At 53.6% G+C, this 16,813-nt stretch overlaps 2 protein-coding genes and 1 pseudogene across 2 annotated transcripts; 2 read left to right on the top strand and 1 right to left on the bottom strand.

Annotated features, from left to right (window-relative positions):
• Positions 1-269: 269 nt before the first annotated feature.
• Positions 270-2,719, bottom strand: LOC107968448 (uncharacterized; annotated as a pseudogene).
• On the top strand, positions 1,871-12,059 carry LOC112205624 (uncharacterized). Its single transcript, XM_054667220.2, is given in 5 exon segments — positions 1,871-1,931; positions 3,615-3,744; positions 7,672-7,876; positions 8,688-8,954; positions 9,078-12,059. Coding segments are annotated over 4 exon segments (1,590 nt in total). The 5' UTR covers positions 1,871-1,931; positions 3,615-3,654; the 3' UTR covers positions 10,106-12,059.
• A 42-nt stretch (positions 12,060-12,101) lies between these two features.
• LOC129137174 (uncharacterized) lies at positions 12,102-14,856 on the top strand. The gene is made up of 4 exons (XM_063794437.1): positions 12,102-12,633; positions 12,800-13,094; positions 13,208-13,307; positions 13,412-14,856. The coding sequence occupies exons 1-4, from the start codon at positions 12,102-12,104 to the stop codon at positions 14,765-14,767; spliced, it is 2,283 nt and encodes a 760-aa protein (XP_063650507.1). The 3' UTR covers positions 14,768-14,856.
• Positions 14,857-16,813: the final 1,957 nt, after the last annotated feature.

The following is a 16,813-nucleotide window of genomic DNA, read 5'->3' as shown; positions in this document are numbered from 1 at the left end:
GATGTAGCTCTGCACTTTTGACAAATTCTTAGCAGTTAACTTTGAAGGCAGTTAAGATTTCTGTTCAAGCACGATATAGCTAGAATAGGGTTATATACTCAATAAAACAAATATTTACCAAGCATTTACTGACTGGAAGATAATAAGCACAAAGCATAATTATAAAATATTTTCCCCTGCCACCATAAAAAAAAGTAAAAAGACTTAGAGTATATAGCATAACATGACCAAAGTAAAAATAGTGAGGACCAAAGAGGGGAGGAAGGGAAAATATCAGCATGAACTGAATATGACCCAGGAGAGCCTTGATGGTCAGACAGGTAAAGACAAATTGGGTAGGGTTAAGGGGTGGAGGTCAGGGACGCATCCTACAGGGGAAAAACAGCTGACACAGAAGCCTGAAAGGAAAAGCGGGCAGACACCTGTACGGGACTCTTACCTCCACCTTGACTGTACAATGAGCCCTTCCAGAACACAGCAGCGCGCGGCCAGGCCCCGGGGAGAGGGATCGCTCAAACAGCACCAGAGGCTGCATTCCAACTTTTCCTCCGTCAACGAGTCCGTTTTCATTGTTAGTTTCTCCTTAAACACGAACTTAAAAACAACTGGCTTAAATCTACTATCGCATCTTGCGTGATCATGTTTGTGCCTTACAGTGACAGGTCGCAAATGATAGAAATTCAACTCAAACTGTCACAAGAAAAGAAGGAAAGACTTGTAACTATTTAAACATATTGCTAATTAAAGATGTCTGGAAAATTGACTCAAAAACAAAAACAAAAACAAAACAACAACAACAAAAAATTGGCCGAACACGCGGGAACAGGGAAAACCTCACTGAAGAATGAGGCCTTAAAACTTAAGGGCCTTGGGTCCCGGTGCGGTGGCTCACGCCTGGAATCCCAGCACTTTGGGAGGCAGAGGTGGGTCATTTGAGGTCAGGAGTTCGAGACCAGCCTGGCCAACACGGTGAAACCCTTTCTCTACTAAAAACACAAAAGTTAGCCAGCCTTGGTGGCGGGGCCTGTAATCCAGCTACTCGGGAGGCTGAGGCAGGAGAATCGCTTTAACCCGTGGACTGTCAAGAGACATAGGCTGCAGTGAGCTGAGATCCCGCCACTGCACTCCAGCCTGGGCGACAGAGTGAGACTGTCTCAAAAAAACAAAGAAAAAAAAACTTTTTTTTTTTTTTTGAGAGAAGTCTCGCTCTTGTCCCCCAGGTTTGAGTGCAGTGGCTTAATCTGGGCTCACTGCAACCTCCGCCTCCCGGGTTCAAACGATTCTCCTGCCTCTGCCTCCCAAGTAGCTGGGATTAAGGCGCCTGCCACCACGCCCGGCTAATTTTTGTAGTTTTTAGTAGAAACGCGGTTTCACCATGTTGGCCACGCTGGTCTCGAACTCCTGACCTCAGGAGATCCGCCCGCCTCGGCCTCCCAAAGTGCTGGGATTACAGGCGTGCGCCACCGCGCCCGGGCAAAAAACCCGAGCATCTTAGAGGCCTTTTCCCTTCCGCGCCTGGGCTCAAACAACGCTGGAGCGCCCTGCCCCGCCCTGTCGCGGTCCCGGGAGCGGTCCCGCTGACTGAGGGCGACCATGAGTCCCAAGACGGCTCCGGCCGCGGCGGGCTCCCACCTCGGTGCGTAGCGACGGCGGCCAAGAGGGGCCAGCAGCCCCCAAGTCAGCCCCGCGCCAGGAGCCGGAGAGACGCGCCCTCCGCCTCCTCCCACCCAAGCCTCGCGCAGTCCCGGGGGCGGGGCCCGTTGAGGGAGAAAGGGGCGGGGACCCGGGGCCTCTACCCGTTGGGCTGCCGTTGGTCCCGAGACTCCCCCATCTCCGCCCCCGCCCTGCCCTGCGAGGCCGCCGCCGGGCGCCTCACCGTTATGTGGCAGTGGAGCGTGAGCCGCGGCTGCGGCTCCTGGTTCTTGTGGAAGGTAGACGCCGGCAACTTCAGCTTGGCCTTAACCCTGACAGGGACATCTTCCCCTCATCTCCGGCGGGAGGGGCGCCGCTGTCATGGCTGCGACCACCCGGCGGGACCGCCCGGCCGAGCCCTCGCGGCTTCGCCTCTCCCCGCCGCCTCAGCCTTGGTGGGAGCGCGGATGGAAAATGGGAAGGGGCACCGAGGCCTCGGCGGGGAGCTGTGTGGCGGCCTCGGGGGCTGCTCCCTTTGTAACCGACGCCACCGACAGGAGGGGCGGCTCCTGTCAAGCCGCAGCTTAAAAGGGCAACAGCGGCCGGGCGCGGGGGCTCGCGCCTGTAATCCCAGCACTTTGGGAGGCCGAGGCGGGCGGATCACGAGGTCAGGAGATCGAGACCATCCCGGCTAACACGGTGAAACCCCGTCTCTACTAAAAATACAAAAAATTAGCCGGGCGCGGTGGCGGGCGCCTGTAGTCCCAGCTACTCGGGAGGCTGAGGCAGGAGAATGGCGTGAACCCGGGAGGCGGAGCTTGCAGTGAGCCGAGATCGCGCCATTGCACTCCAGCCTGGGGGACCCAGCGAGACTCCGTCTCAAAAAAAAAAAAGAGACAACAGCACCACCGTCCCCGCTACCGCCTGGGAAAGGGCTGCCCCAACCCTGCCACCTTCCCTGTCACCCCTCAACCCGGCGCGCACCCGTTTTGGCGGTTGCACGAGTCCAGAGCGTGCGCGCGCTCCGGGCTGCCCCCTCCTCCCCTTGATCCAGCACCTTTCTGCCCGACCCATCTAGTCCCTGCATTCCTCACACTCGCCTACTGGAGGCTCAGGGCGGCACAACCACCAACTGTAGAGTGTGTGTGTGTCTCCCAAGGGAACAGAGCACTGCTGAGTTCAGGTTGATTATTAGGTCGTGGACTGTCAGCAAAATGCAGTCACAAGAAGGCTGTGGGCTGTTTTGTGTTTTGCGGTGACATCATGTTGCTCATGTTTTATGTTTGTCAGAGTTCATTAGTTTCTATTTGTTCTCAGTTAATATCCAGCTCAATAGATTGCATAAGTAGAATACCCCCAAACTGAAAGTCACCTACATAAAGTGTACTGAAAAATATGTCACCCACTTAAACTATAGCTTAAACTATAGTTGAAGTTGTGTACACACTAGTTTTGTGTAGCCAACACTAGGTAATGGGTAAAGGCACAGGATCCTGGGGCTCTACTGCCTGGGTTCAAGTTCCAACTTAGCCATTTGCTGGCTGTGAAATACTAGACAACTTTAAGCCTCAGTTTCTTTTTTTTTTTTAACTTAATCCCAAATGTGATAGTAAGTCTCAGTTTCTTGATCTGAAAAACAGAAATTATTCAATGAGAGTCTATGTGAAAACATTAAAGTTTTTAAAGCCACTGCCTGGCTCAGGAAAGTCCTCAGCTTTAGCCGTTATTAGCTATGATAATTATTGTGTTGGCTACACGTGCATTAATGAGGTAGGAAAATGCTCAAGGATAACAACCAAGTATCCAGATTATCTCATGAGACCGAGAGAGATGCATATGTGTGCATGCTCATGTTTCAGCTCAGAGCGCTTTGTCTAGAAGGTTCTTGAGCTCAGAGGCCCAGGCACTATCAACTGGACTTTGCAGTGGAGGCATCACTTTTGTTGATCAATGAAATTGACATAATGCTCATTTTTTTTTAGCACCGACCATGTGCCGAGAGCTAACTGTGTCAAGAAGAGCATGCTTCAGTTGGCTGGAGTGCGCAATTCAACTTGTGGAGGAATGAGAAATGTTAGTGTTGAGACAAGAAACATAAAACCCCAGGGTAAGGTAGGAATCAGTGAAAGGCAGAGGAACTGCCGTCCAGTAATGAGTTAGGCTTTGCTGGCTTCTGGCCCTATAGATGGCTCTTTGGAGAGGAAAAAATTAAGCCAGGCCCGAGGGCACAGATCCTAAGGGAATGCTGGCAGCCTAGGCTGTCTATGGAAGAGAAGCAGAGGGTGGCACCTGGTTGAAAGAGGGGGTTGGGGGACATAGCTTGAGCCTGTGTTTACAGATGGAGTCCTCTGATTCCTGCGACTGGGGAAGGAGATCGTGCCGGATCCGGGGACCTCAAATCAGAACTCTTCCCACCCACACCCCTTCTTTTCAGGGCGTCTTTCATTGCAAACAACAGATAAGCTAGTTGGAAAGCTCAGCAGATTCTCACGGTGGTGCCTAGCAGGCCAGGCCTAGCTGCCGTTTAACCTGTGACTGAGGATGATGCCGCTGGCCTGTAAACACACATTGGAAAATCTTTATGTCCATGGACACGCCATGCCCCACAGAGACAGCTGTGCATGGTTCTTTAGCTTTGGGGTGCTGTGCTGGCAGTTGCCTGATAAATGTGTAGGATTAAAATGGGATGCCCTGGAGCTTAGCTAATCTTTATCCCCCTCCCCCCTCTAAAATGAAGGGGCTGCTAGTTTTGTTTGCTTTATGAAAGATGGATCTGTCATTGTTTTTAGAACCTTTGGAGAAAGATTTCTTGGGAGGAAGCGATCCTGAACCCCCAGAGATTTTCTCATTTACTGGTGCACCAGCTTTCGAGTCCTAGGTCTTCATCCTGGCTCAGCCACCCTCCAGCTGTGTGACCTTTGAGAAGTTGCTTGACTACACTGAGTCTCATTGTCACCTATGAGTGGAGGTTGCTACATTGCTACTGTGTGGAGCACCTACCCCCAGGCACTCTTACAGGGTGATGGTGAAGATTAAATGCAATAATAAGGCTGAAGGAGGAGGATCGCTTGAAGCCAGGAGTTTGAGACTAGCCTGGGCAACAAAGCCAGACCACATTTCTATGAAAATTTTTTTTTTTTAATTAGCTGGACTTGGTGGCTTAGGCCTATAGTCCAGCTACTCGAGAGGGTGAGGTGAGACCACTTCAGCCCAGGAGCTTGAGGCTGCAGTGAGCTGTGATTGCACCACTGCACTCCAGCCCGGGAAACAGAGAGAGAACCTGTCTCAAATAAATGAATAAGTAAATAAAATAATAAAATAACACATGCAATTAGTACACTAGTACATGATCAGGCACATGATAACTGCTCGATAAATGGTAGCCTCAGTAAACTTTATAATGTTTTAAAGGAGAATGTCCTTTGGACTCAGCCCAGTGACAGAGCATTTGAAAAGACTGATTTGTATGATGGCTATTTCCTACAGATACAAGACTGTACCTCCAGGGACCCAAGGCATTGGCTCAATGGGGCACCTTGTTCTGTTTACTCTTGTTTTGGTCAGCACCGATTGCCCTAGGGCTAAGCAGGACTGCCACGACAGACTCAGTTGCCAAGAGTATCCCCCTCCCCAAGCTAGCCATGGGAAAGCCACTCGCATCGTAAGACTACAGGAAATGAAAGGGAATAAAAAGTACAATTTAGTCACCTACTCTCCAGTTGATGGGCAATAGGTTTTTGCTATTTTGAACAGAGCTGTTAGGAACATTCCTTGTCCACATCCCCTGTTTTATATAGGCAAGAATTTCTCTTGCATGTAGAGTAGAATTGCTGGGCTGGGAGGAGTGTGAATATTGAACCTTATGAGATGGAGCCAAATTGTTTTCCAAAGTGGTCATACCAGTGTATACTCCCAGCAGCAGTTCTTAAGAGATCTCAGGATCTCTATCTTCTGGTGATTTCACAAACAGTCAAAAAGAATGAACGCCAGTGATAAACAAGAATAAGAACTTTAGCAATATAATATTGTGAGAAAAACAAATTCTAGAAGGATGCATACAGAATACTTTATATAACTTGGAAAAGAAAATGTATATATAGGCCCAGCATGGTGGCTCATGCCTGTAATCCTGGCACTTTGGGAGGCCAAGGCAGGAGGATTGCTTGAGGCCAGGAGTTCAAGACCAGCCTAGGTAACATAGCAAAACCCTTTCTCTACAAAAACTAGAAAAATTAGCCAGGTGTGGTGGTGCAGGCTTGTAGTCCCAGCTACTCATGAGGCTGAGGTGGGAGGATCTCTTGAGTTTAAGTGTTCAAGGTTATGGTGAGCCATTATTGCACCACTGCACTCCAGCCTGGGCAACAGAATAAGACCCTGTCTGCAAAAGAAAAAAACAAGTAAATAAGTAAAATTTAAAAACAAAATGTGGGCTGGGCACAGATTCTCACGCCTGTAATTCCAGCACTTTGCGGGGCTGAAGTGGGTACCTTATGAGGTCAGGAGTTCAAGACCAGCCTGATCAACATGGTGAAACCATGTCTCTACTAAAAATAGAAAAATTACCTGGGGTGGTGGTACGCGCCTGTAATCCCAGGTACTCAGGAGGCAGAGGCAGGAGAATCACTTGAACCTGGGAGACAGAGGTTGCAGTGAGCTAAGACTATGCCATTGCACTCCAGCCTGGGCGACAGAGCAAGACTCCATCTCAAAAAAAAAAAAAAAAGGTTTTTTAAAAAGATAAACACCATTGACAAACAAAAGGAAACATGACAACTGATACCACAAAAACTCAAAGGATCACTAGTGGCTATTATCAGCAACTATATGCAAACAAATAGGAAAACCTACTAAAAAGGGATAAATTTCCGGACACATCCAGACACCAAGACTGAACCGGGATGAAATCCAAAACCAGAACACACCAATAACAAACAATGGGATCGAAGTGGTAATGAAAAGTCTCTCAGCAAAGAAAAGCCTGGGACCTGATGATTCACTGCTGAATTCTAGCAAACATTTAAAGAAGAACTAATACCAACCTTACCCAAACGATTCCAAAAATAGAGAAGGAGGGAATACTTCCAAACTCATTCTACAAGGCTGATATTACCCTGATACCAAAACTAAAGATACATCCAAAAAAGAAAACTACAGGCCAGTATCACTGATGAATATTGATGCAAAAATCCTCAACAAAGTATTAGCTAATTGAATTCAACAACACATTAAAGTTGGGGTGCAGACCGGGTGCGGTGGCTCACGCCTGTAATCCCAGCACTTTGGGAGGCCAAGGCGGGCGGATCACGAGGTCAGGAGATCGAGACCATCCTGGCTAACACGGTGAAACCCCGTCTCTACTAAAAATATAAAAAATTAGCCGGGTGTGGTAGCGGTCGCCTGTAGTCCCAGCTACTCGGGAGGCTGAGGCAGGAGAATGGCGTGAACCCGGGAGGCGGAGCTTGCAGTGAGCCGAGATCGCGCCACTGCACTCCAGCCTGGGCGACAGAGCGAGACTCCGTCTCTAAAAAAAAAAAAAAAAAAAAAAAGTTGGGGTGCAGTGTCCTAGGTTCACTCAACCCTTCCCGTTTTCCTCTCTGTGTGTGTCTACTTCGCTGTGTTCCCTGGTGGCAGCGGCGGTGGCAGTGTTGGTGCGTGGGCCTCCCAGGACAAGGGGAAAGTGAGTATGCCCTTTTCTTGCCTCCTGCCAGGCATCTGCAGCCTGGCACAAGCTCTGGCCAGGTCTTCAAGCAAGGGACCTGGAGATGTTCTTTTCCAATTTCTGGATTGGTAACTTGAGGCAAATTCTGAGCACTAGAATCAGAACTAAGACGAGACTTGAATCAGGGGAGTCTGGGGTCCTGAGAGGCAGAGGCCTGAAACCCTCTAGGGCATGTGGGGAGCTGGGTGTGTGTTCAGGCCAGTTGCTTCTCTCTGTGCTTCAATGTTCCAGGTACTCTTGGAGGGACTGAGATCCTAGGGATTGCTGGAGCCTGGCTGCATGGCCTGGCCACCCTGATGCCCTTGCGTTCTCCGTGACAGGACAGCAAGGCTGAGGAGAATGGCTCCCACAGCTTCATGCACTCCATGGACCCACAGCTGGAGCGGCAAATGGAAACCACCCAGAACCTGGTGGAGTCCTACATGGCCATTGTCAACAAGACCGTGTGGAACCTCATGGTTGGTGCGAAGCCCAAGACCATCATGCACATCATGATCTACAACGTGCATGCACCGCCTCATGGGGGTAGGCGGCTCCTGTGGCACTGGGGATGCAGGTGGCCATGTTGGCCTGGGGGAGATGCTGACCAGCCCTATGGGACCAGGTCCAGGGAGGGAGGCATGGTCCAGACCAGAGCTGTCTCATAGAAATATAACATGGGACTGAGGACAGTGGTCCATGCCTGTAATCCCAGCACTTTGGGAGGCCAAGGCGGGAGGATACCTTGAACCCAGGAGTTTGAGACCAGCCTGGGCAACATAGTGAGACCTGGCCTCTACACAAAAACTTTAAAAATAGCTGGGCTTGGTGGTGGCACATGCCTATAGTCCTAGCTACTCGACAGGCTGACATTAGAGGATCACTTTGAGCCCAAGAGGTTGAGGATGCAGTGAGCATTGATCTTGCCCTCTATACTCCAGCCTAGGGACAGAGTAAGATACTTTCTCCAAAAAAATTTTGAAAAACCTGGGTAGACAGGTGTCCTGGTAGCATGATAGGTCCAGGGTGCCCTCCCAGATCTGTGACTTGCACAGGCGACCTTTATTCTGGACCACAATGTCCCTATCTGAGTGAGAAAAGGGCAACGGGGAGGCAGATCTTTGAGTTTAAGCTGTGTAGAAGCCGAATGTGAAAAGCCATACTCAGGGCTTCAGCTCCAGCACACAGTCCCAGCAGGGGCCAGCGGGAGGCCAGGACAGCACAGGCATCAGGACCCAAACTCCTTCCTTCTTTGCCCACTCTCAGACCAAGGAGTTCATCTTCTCAGAGCTGCTGTCCAAGCTGTACTCACGTAGGAACAAGAAGACACTCCTGGAGGAGTTGGCAGAGCAGGCAGACCAAGGAGTTCATCTTCTCAGAGCTGGTCTCCAACCTGCACTCGCGTGGGAACGAGAAGACACTCATGGAGGAGTCGGCAGACCAGGAACAGCGGCGCGACGAGACGCTGCTTCTCAGAGCTGCTGTCCAACCTGCACTCGCGTGGGAACCAGAAGACACTCGTGGAAGAGTCGGCAGAGCAGGCACAGCGGCGCGACGAGACTCGCGTGGGAACCAGAAGACACTCCTGGAGGAGTCGGCAGAGCAAGCACAGCGGCGCGATGAGATACTGCTTCTCAGAGCTGCTGTCCAACCTGTACTAGCGTGGGAACAGGAAGACACTCGTGTAGGAGTCAGCAGAGCAGGCAGACCAAGGAGTTCATCTTCTCAGAGCTGCTGTCCAACCTACACTTGCGTGGGAACGAGAAGACACTCCTGGAGGAGTCGGCAGAGCAGGCAGACCAAGGAGTTCATCTTCTCAGAGCTGCTGTCCAACCTGTACTCGCGTGGGAAACAGAAGACACTCCTGGAGGAGTCGGCAGAGCAGGCAGACCAAGGAGTTCATCTTCTCAGAGCTGCTGTCCAACCTGTACACGCGTGGGAACCAGAAGACACTCCTGGAGGAGTCGGCAGAGCAGGCAGACCAAGGAGTTCATCTTCTCAGAGCTGCTGTCCAACCTGCACTCGCGCAGGAACCAGAAGACATTCGTGGAGGAGTCGGCAGAGAAGGCAGACCAAGGAGTTCATCTTCTCAGAGCTGCTGTCCAACCTGTACTCGCGTGGGATGGAGCAGACACTCCTGGAGGAGTCGGCATAGCAGGGAGACCAAGGAGTTCATCTTCTCGGAGCTGCTGTCCAACCTGTACACGCGTGGGAACGAGAAGACACTCCTGGTGGAGTCGGCAGAGCAGGCAGACCAAGGAGTACATCTTCTCGGAACTGCTGTCCAACCTGTACTCGCATGGGAACGAGCAGACAATCCTGGAGGAGTCGGCAGAGCAGGCAGACCAAGGAGTTCATCTTCTCGGACCTGCTGTGCAACCTGTACACGCGTGGGAACGAGAGGACACTCCTGGAAGAGTCGGCAGAGCAGGCAGACCAAGGAGTTCATGTTCTCGGAGCTGCTGTCCAACCTGTACTCGCGTGGGAACGAGCAGACACTCCTGGAGGAGTCGGCAGAGCAGGCAGACCAAGGATTTCATCTTCTCAGAGCTGCTGTCCAACCTGCACTCGCGTGGGAACCAGAAGACAACTCGTGCAGGAGTCGGCAGAGCAGGCACAGTGACACGACGAGATACTGCTTCTCAGAGCTACTGTCCAACCTGTACTCGCGTGGGAACGAGAACACACTCCTGGAAGAGTCGGCAGAGCAGGCAGACCAAGGAGTTCATCATCTCGGAGCAGCTGTCCAACCTGTACTCGCGTGGGAATGACTAGACACTCTGGAGGAGTCGGCAGAGCAGGCAGACCAAGGAGTTCATCTTCTCAGAGCTGCTGTCCAACCTGTACTCGCGTGGGAATGAGTAGACACTCTGGAGGAGTCGGCAGAGCAGGCAGACCAAGGAGTTCATCATCTCGGAGCTGCTGTCCAACCTGTACTCGCGTGAGAATGAGTAGACACTCTGCAGAAGTCGGCAGAGCAGGCAGACCAAGGAGTTCATCTTCTCGGAGCTGCTGTCCAACCTGTACTCGCGTGGGAACGAGAAGACACTCCTGGAGGAGTCGACAATGCAGGCAGACCAAGGAGTTCATCTTCTCAGAGCTGCTGTCCAACCTGCACTCACGTGGGAACCAGAAGACATGCGTGGAGGAGTCGGCAGAGCAGGCAGACCAAGGAGTTCATCTCAGAGCTGCTGTCCAACCTGTACTCGCGTGGGAATGAGCAGACACTCCTGCAGGAGTCGGCAGAGCAGGCAGACCAAGGACTTCAACTTCTCAGAGCTGCTGTCCAACCTGCACTCGCGTGGGAACCAGAAGACACTCGTGGAAGAGTCGGCAGAGCAGGCAGACCAAGGAGTTCATCTTCTTGGAGCAGCTGTCCAACCTGTACTCGCGTGGGAACGAGCAGACACTCCTGGAGGAGTCGGCAGAGCAGGCAGACCAAGGATTTCATCTTCTCAGAGCTGCTGTCCAACCTGCACTCGCGTGGGAACCAGAAGACACTCGTGCAGGAGTCGGCAGAGCAGGCACAGTGGCGCGACGAGATGCTGCTTCTCAGAGCTGCTGTCCAACCTGTACTCGCGAGGGAAAGAGAAGACACTCCTGGAGGAGTCGGCAGAGCAGGCCGACCAAGGAGTTCATCATCTCGGAGATGCTGTCCAACCTGTACGCGCGTGGTAATGACTAGACACTCTGGAGGAGTCGGCAGAGGAGGCAGACCAAGGAGTTCATCATCTCGGAGCTGCTGTCCAACCTGTACTCGCGTGGGAATGAGTAGACACTCTGGAGGAGTCGGCAGAGCAGGCAGACCAAGGAGTTCATCTTCTCGGAGCTTCTGTCCAACCTGTACTCGCGTGGGAAGGAGTAGACACTCCGGAGGAGTCGGCAGAGCAGGCAGACCAAGGAGTTCATCATCTCGGAGCTGCTGTCCAACCTGTACTCGCGTGAGAATGAGTAGACACTCTGGAGGAGTCGGCAGCGCAGGCGGACCAGGGAGTTCATCTTCTCGGAGCTGCTGTCCAACCTGTACTCGCGTGGGAATGAGAAGACACTCCTGGAGGAGTCGACAGAACAGGCAGACCAAGGAGTTCATCTTCTCAGAGCTGCTGTCCAACCTGCACTCACGTGGGAACCAGAAGACACTCGTGGAGGAGTCGGCAGAGCAGGCAGACCAAGGAGTTCATCTTCTCAGAGCTGCTGTCCAACCTGTACTAGCGTGGGAACGAGCAGACACTCCTGCAGGAGTCGGCAGAGCAGGCAGACCAAGGACTTCATCTTCTCAGAGCTGCTGTCCAACCTGCACTCGCGTGGGAACCAGAAGACACTCGTGGAGGAGTCGGCAGAGCAGGCAGACCAAGGAGTTCATCTTCTCAGAGCTGCTGTCCAATCTGCAGTTGCGTGGGAACCAGGAGACACTCCTGGAGGAGTCAGCAGAGCAGGCAGACCAAGGAGTTCATCTTCTCAGAGCTGCTGTCCAACCTGTACTCGCGTGGGATGGAGCAGACACTCCTGGAGGAGTCGGCATAGCAGGGAGACCAAGGAGTTCATCTTCTCGGAGCTGCTGTCCAGCCTGTACACGCGTGGGAACGAGAAGACACTCCTGGTGGAGTCGGCAGAGCAGGCAGACCAAGGAGTTCATCTTCTCAGAACTCGTGTCCAACCTGCACTCGCGTCGGATCGAGCACACACTCCTGGATGAGTCGGCAGAGCAGGCACAGTGGCACGAAGAGATGCTACTTCTCGGAGCTGCTGTCCAACCTGTACTCGCGTGGGAATGAGAAGACACTCCTGGAGGAGTCGGCAGAGAAGGCAGACCAAGGAGTTCATCTTCCCGGAGCTGCTGTCCAACCTGTTCTCGGGTGGGAATGAGAAGACACACCTGGAGGAGTCGGCAGAGCAGGCAGACCAAGGGTTTCACCTTCTCAGAGCTGCTATCCAACCTGCACTTGCGTGGGAACGAGAAGACACTCCTGGAGGAGTCAGCAGAGCAGGCAGACCAAGGATTTCATCTTCTCGGAGCTGCTGTCCAACCTGTACTCGCGTGGGAATGAGAAGACACTCCTGGAGGGGTCGGCAGAGCAGGCTGACCAAGGAGTTCATCTTCTCGGAGCTGCTGTCCAAACTGTACTCGCGTGGGAACGAGAAGACACTCCTGGAGGAGTCGACAGAGCAGGCGGACCAAGGAGTTCATCTTCTCGGAGCTGCTGTCCAACCTGTACTCGCATGGGAACGAGCAGAAACTCCTGGAGGAGTCAGCAGAGCAGGCAGACCAAGGAGTTCATCTTCTCGGAGCTCCTGTCCAACCTGTACTCGCGTGGGAACGAGCAGACACTCCTGGAGGAGTCGGCAGAGCAGGCAGACCAAGGAGTTCATCTTCTCGGAGCTGCTGTCCAACCTGTACTCGCGTGGGAATGAGAAGACACTCCTGGAGGAGTCGGCAGAGGAGGCCGACCAAGGAGTTCATCTTCTCAGACCTGCTGTCCAACCTGCACTCGCGTGTGAACCAGAAGACACTCGTGGAGGAGTCGGCAGAGCAGGCAGACCAAGGAGTTCATCTTCTCAGCGCTGCTGTCCAACCTGTACTCACGTGGGAACGAGCAGACACTCCAGGAGGAGTCGGCAGAGCAGGCAGTCAAAGGAATTCATCTTCTCGGAGCTGCAGTCCAACCTGTACTCGCGTGGAAATGAGAAGACACTCCTGGAGGAGTCGGCAGAGCAGGCACAGTGACGCGACGAGATGCTGCTTCTCAGAGCTGCTGTCCAACCTGTACTAGCGTGGGAACGAGAAGACACTCTTGGAGGAGTCGGCAGAGCAGGCAGACAAAGGAGTTCATCTTCTAAGAGCTGCTGTCCAACCTGTACTCGCGTGGGACGGAGCAGACACTCCTGGAGGAGTCGGCAGAGCAGGGAGACCAAGGAGTTCATCTTCTCGGAGCTGCTGTCCAACCTGTACACGCGTGGGAACGAGAAGACACTCCTTGTGAAGTCGGCAGAGCAGGCAGACCAAGGAGTTCATCTTCTCGGAGCTGCTGTCCAACCTGTACACGCGTGGGAACGAGAAGACACTCCTTGTGAATTCGGCAGAGCAGGCAGACCAAGGAGTTCATCTTCTCGGAGCTGCTGTCCAACCTGTACTCGCGTGGGAACCAGAAGACACTCCTGGAGGAGTCGGCAGAGCAGGCAGACCAAGGAGTTCATCTTCTGAGAGCTGCTGTCCAACCTGCACTCGCGTGGGAACCAGAAGACACTCGTGCAGGAGTCGGCAGAGCAGGCACAGTGGCGCGACGAGATGCTGCTTCTCAGAGCTGCTGTCCAACCTGTACTAGCGTGGGAATGGGAAGACACTCCTGGAGGAGTCGACAGAGCAGGCAGACCAAGGAGTTCATCTTCTCAGAGCTGCTGTCCAAACTGTACTCGCGTGGGAACGAGCAGACACTCCTGGAGGAGTCGGCAGAGCTGGCAGACCAACGAGTTCATCTTCTCAGAGCTGCTGTCCAACCTGCACTCGCGTGGGATCCAGAAGACACTCGTGCAGGAGTCGGCAGAGCAGGCACAATGGCGCGACGAGTTGCTGCTTCTCAGACCTCCTGTCCAACCTGTACTTGCGTGGGAACGAGAAGACACTCCTGGAGGAGTCGGCAGAGCAGGCAGACCAAGGAGTTCATCTTCTCAGAGCTGCTGTCCAATCTGTACTCGCGTGGGAATGAGAAGACACTCCTGCAGGAGTCGACAGAGCAGGCAGACCAAGGAGTTCATCTTCTCAGAGCTGCTGTCCAAACTGTACTCGCGTGGGAACGAGCAGACACTCCTGGAGGAGTTGGCAGAGCAGGCAGACCAAGGAGTTCATCTTCTCAGAGCTGCTGTCCAACCTGCACTCGCGTGGGAACCAGAAGACACTCGTGCAGGAGTCGGCAGAGCAGGCACAGTGGCGCGACGAGATGCTGCTTCTCAGAGCTCCTGTCCAACCTGTACTTGCGTGGGAACAAGAAGACATTCCTGGAGGAGTCAGTAGAGAAGGCAGACCAAGGAGTTCATCTTCTCGGAGCCGCTGTCCAACCTGTACTCGCGTGGGAATTAGTAGACACTCTGGAGGAGTTGGCAGAGCGGGCAGACCAAGGAGTTCATCTTCTCGGAGCTACTCTCCAACATGTACTCGCGTGGGAACGAGAAGACACTCCTGTAGGAGTCGACAGAGCAGGCCGACCAAGGAGTTCATCTTCTCAGAGCTGCTGTCCAACCTGTACTCGCGTGGGAACGAGAAGACACTCGTGGAGTAGTTGGCAGAGCAGGCAGACCAAGGAGATCATCTTCTCAGCGCTGCTCTCCAACCTGTACTCGCGTGGGAATGAGCAGACACTCCTGGAGGAGTCGGCAGAGCAGGCAGACCAAGGAATTCATCTTCTCAGAGCCGCTGTCCAACCTGTGCTCGCGTGGGAATGAGAAGACACTCCTGGAGGAGTCGGCAGAGCAGGCACAGTGGCGCGACGAGATGCTGCTTCTCAGAACTGCTGTCCAACTTGTACTCACGTGGGAACGAGAAGACACTCTTGGAGGAGTTGGCAGAGCAGGCAGACCAAGGAGTGCATCTTCTCAGAGCTGCTGTCCAATCTGTACTCGCGTGGGAATGAGAAGACCCTCCTGGAGGATTCGGCAGAGCAGGCAGACCAAGGAGTTCATCTTCTCGGAGCTACTGTCCAACATGTACTCGCATGGGAATGATAAGACACTCCTGGAGGAGTCGGCAGAGCAGGCAGACCAAGGAATTCATCTTCTCGCAGCTGCTGTCCCACCTGCACTCGCGTGGGAACCAGAAGACACTCGTGGGGGAGTCGACAGAGCAGGCAGACCAAGGAGTTCATCTTCTCAGAGCTGCTGTCCAACCTGTACTCGCGTGGGACGGAGCAGACACTCCTGGAGGAGTCGGCAAAGCAGGCAGACCAAGGAATTCATCTTCTCGGAGCTGCTGTCCCACCTGCACTCGCGTGGGAACCAGAAGACACTCGTGGAGGAGTCGGCAGAGCAGGCAGACCAAGGAGTTCATCTTCTCATCGCTGCTGTCCAACCTGTACTCCCGTGGGAAGGAGCAGACCCTCCTGGAGGAGTCGGCAGAGCAGGCAGACCAAGGAATTCATCTTCTCGGAGCTGGTGTCCAACCTGTACTCGCGTGGGAATGAGTACACCCTCTACAGGAGTCGGCAGAGCAGGCACACCAAGGAGTTCATCTTCTCGGAGCTGCTGTCGAACCTGTACTCGCGTGGGAACGAGAAGACACTCCTGGAGGAGTCGACAGAGTAGGCAGACCAAGGAGTTCATCTTCTCGGAGCTGCTGTCCAACCTGTACTCGCGTGGGAACGAGAAGACACTCCTGGAGGAGTCGACAGAGCAGGCCGACCAAGGAGTTCATCTTCTCGGAGCTGCTGTCCAACCTGTACTCGCGCGGGAACGAGTAGTCACTCCTTGAGGAGTCGACAGAGCAGGCCGACCAAGGAGTTCATCTTCTCAGAGCTGCTGTCCAACCTGTACTCGCGTGGAAATGAGAAGACACTCCTGGAGGAGTCGGCAGAGCAGGCACAGTGGCGCGACGAGATGCTGCTTCTCAGAGCTGCTGTCCAACCTGTACTAGCGTGGGAACGAGAAGACACTCTTGGAGGAGTCGGCAGAGGAGGCAGACAAAGGAGTTCATCTTCTCAGAGCTGCTGTCCAACCTGTACTCGCGTGGGACGGAGCAGACACTCCTGGAGGAGTCGGCAGAGCAGGGAGACCAAGGAGTTCATCTTCTCGGAGCTGCTGTCCAACCTGTACACGCGTGGGAACGAGAAGACACTCCTTGTGAATTCGGCAGAGCAGGCAGACCAAGGAGTTCATCTTCTCGGAGCTGCTGTCCAACCTGTACTCGCGTGGGAACGAGCAGACACTCCTGGAGGAGTCGGCAGAGCAGGCAGACCAAGGAGTTCATCTTCTGAGAGCTGCTGTCCAACCTGCACTCGCGTGGGAACCAGAAGACACTCGTGCAGGAGTCGGCAGAGCAGGCACAGTGGCGCGACGAGATGCTGCTTCTCAGAGCTGCTGTCCAACCTGTACTAGCGTGGGAACGGGAAGACACTCCTGGAGGAGTCGACAGAGCAGGCAGACCAAGGAGTTCATCTTCTCAGAGCTGCTGTCCAAACTGTACTCGCGTGGGAACGAGCAGACACTCCTGGAGGAGTCGGCAGAGCTGGCAGACCAACGAGTTCATCTTCTCAGAGCTGCTGTCCAACCTGCACTCGCGTGGGATCCAGAAGACACTCGTGCAGGAGTCGGCAGAGCAGGCACAATGGCGCGACGAGTTGCTGCTTCTCAGACCTCCTGTCCAACCTGTACTTGCGTGGGAACGAGAAGACACTCCTGGAGGAGTCGGCAGAGCAGGCAGACCAAGGAGTTCATCTTCTCAGAGCTGCTGTCCAATCTGTACTCGCGTGGGAATGAGAAGACACTCCTGGAGGAGTC

Source organism: Pan troglodytes, chromosome 16 (assembly GCF_028858775.2).
Source record: "Pan troglodytes isolate AG18354 chromosome 16, NHGRI_mPanTro3-v2.0_pri, whole genome shotgun sequence".
Lineage (NCBI taxonomy): Eukaryota > Metazoa > Chordata > Mammalia > Primates > Hominidae > Pan > Pan troglodytes.
Note: the sequence above shows the minus strand (reverse complement) of the source record. Positions and strands in the feature narration are given on the sequence as shown.

What these genes read in the sequence shown, in the direction of transcription:
- LOC129137174 (XM_063794437.1), top strand. Translation starts at nt 12,102, where the DNA reads ATGAGAAGACACTCCTGGAGGAGTCGGCAGAGAAGGCAGACCAAGGAG. An exon ending in TCAGAGCTGCTGTCCAACCT is followed by an intron (nt 13,095 to 13,207) that starts GTACTAGCGTGG and finishes GGGACGGAGCAG; the next exon opens with ACACTCCTGGAGGAGTCGGC. An exon ending in GGAACGAGAAGACACTCCTT is followed by an intron (nt 13,308 to 13,411) that starts GTGAAGTCGGCA and finishes TGAATTCGGCAG; the next exon opens with AGCAGGCAGACCAAGGAGTT.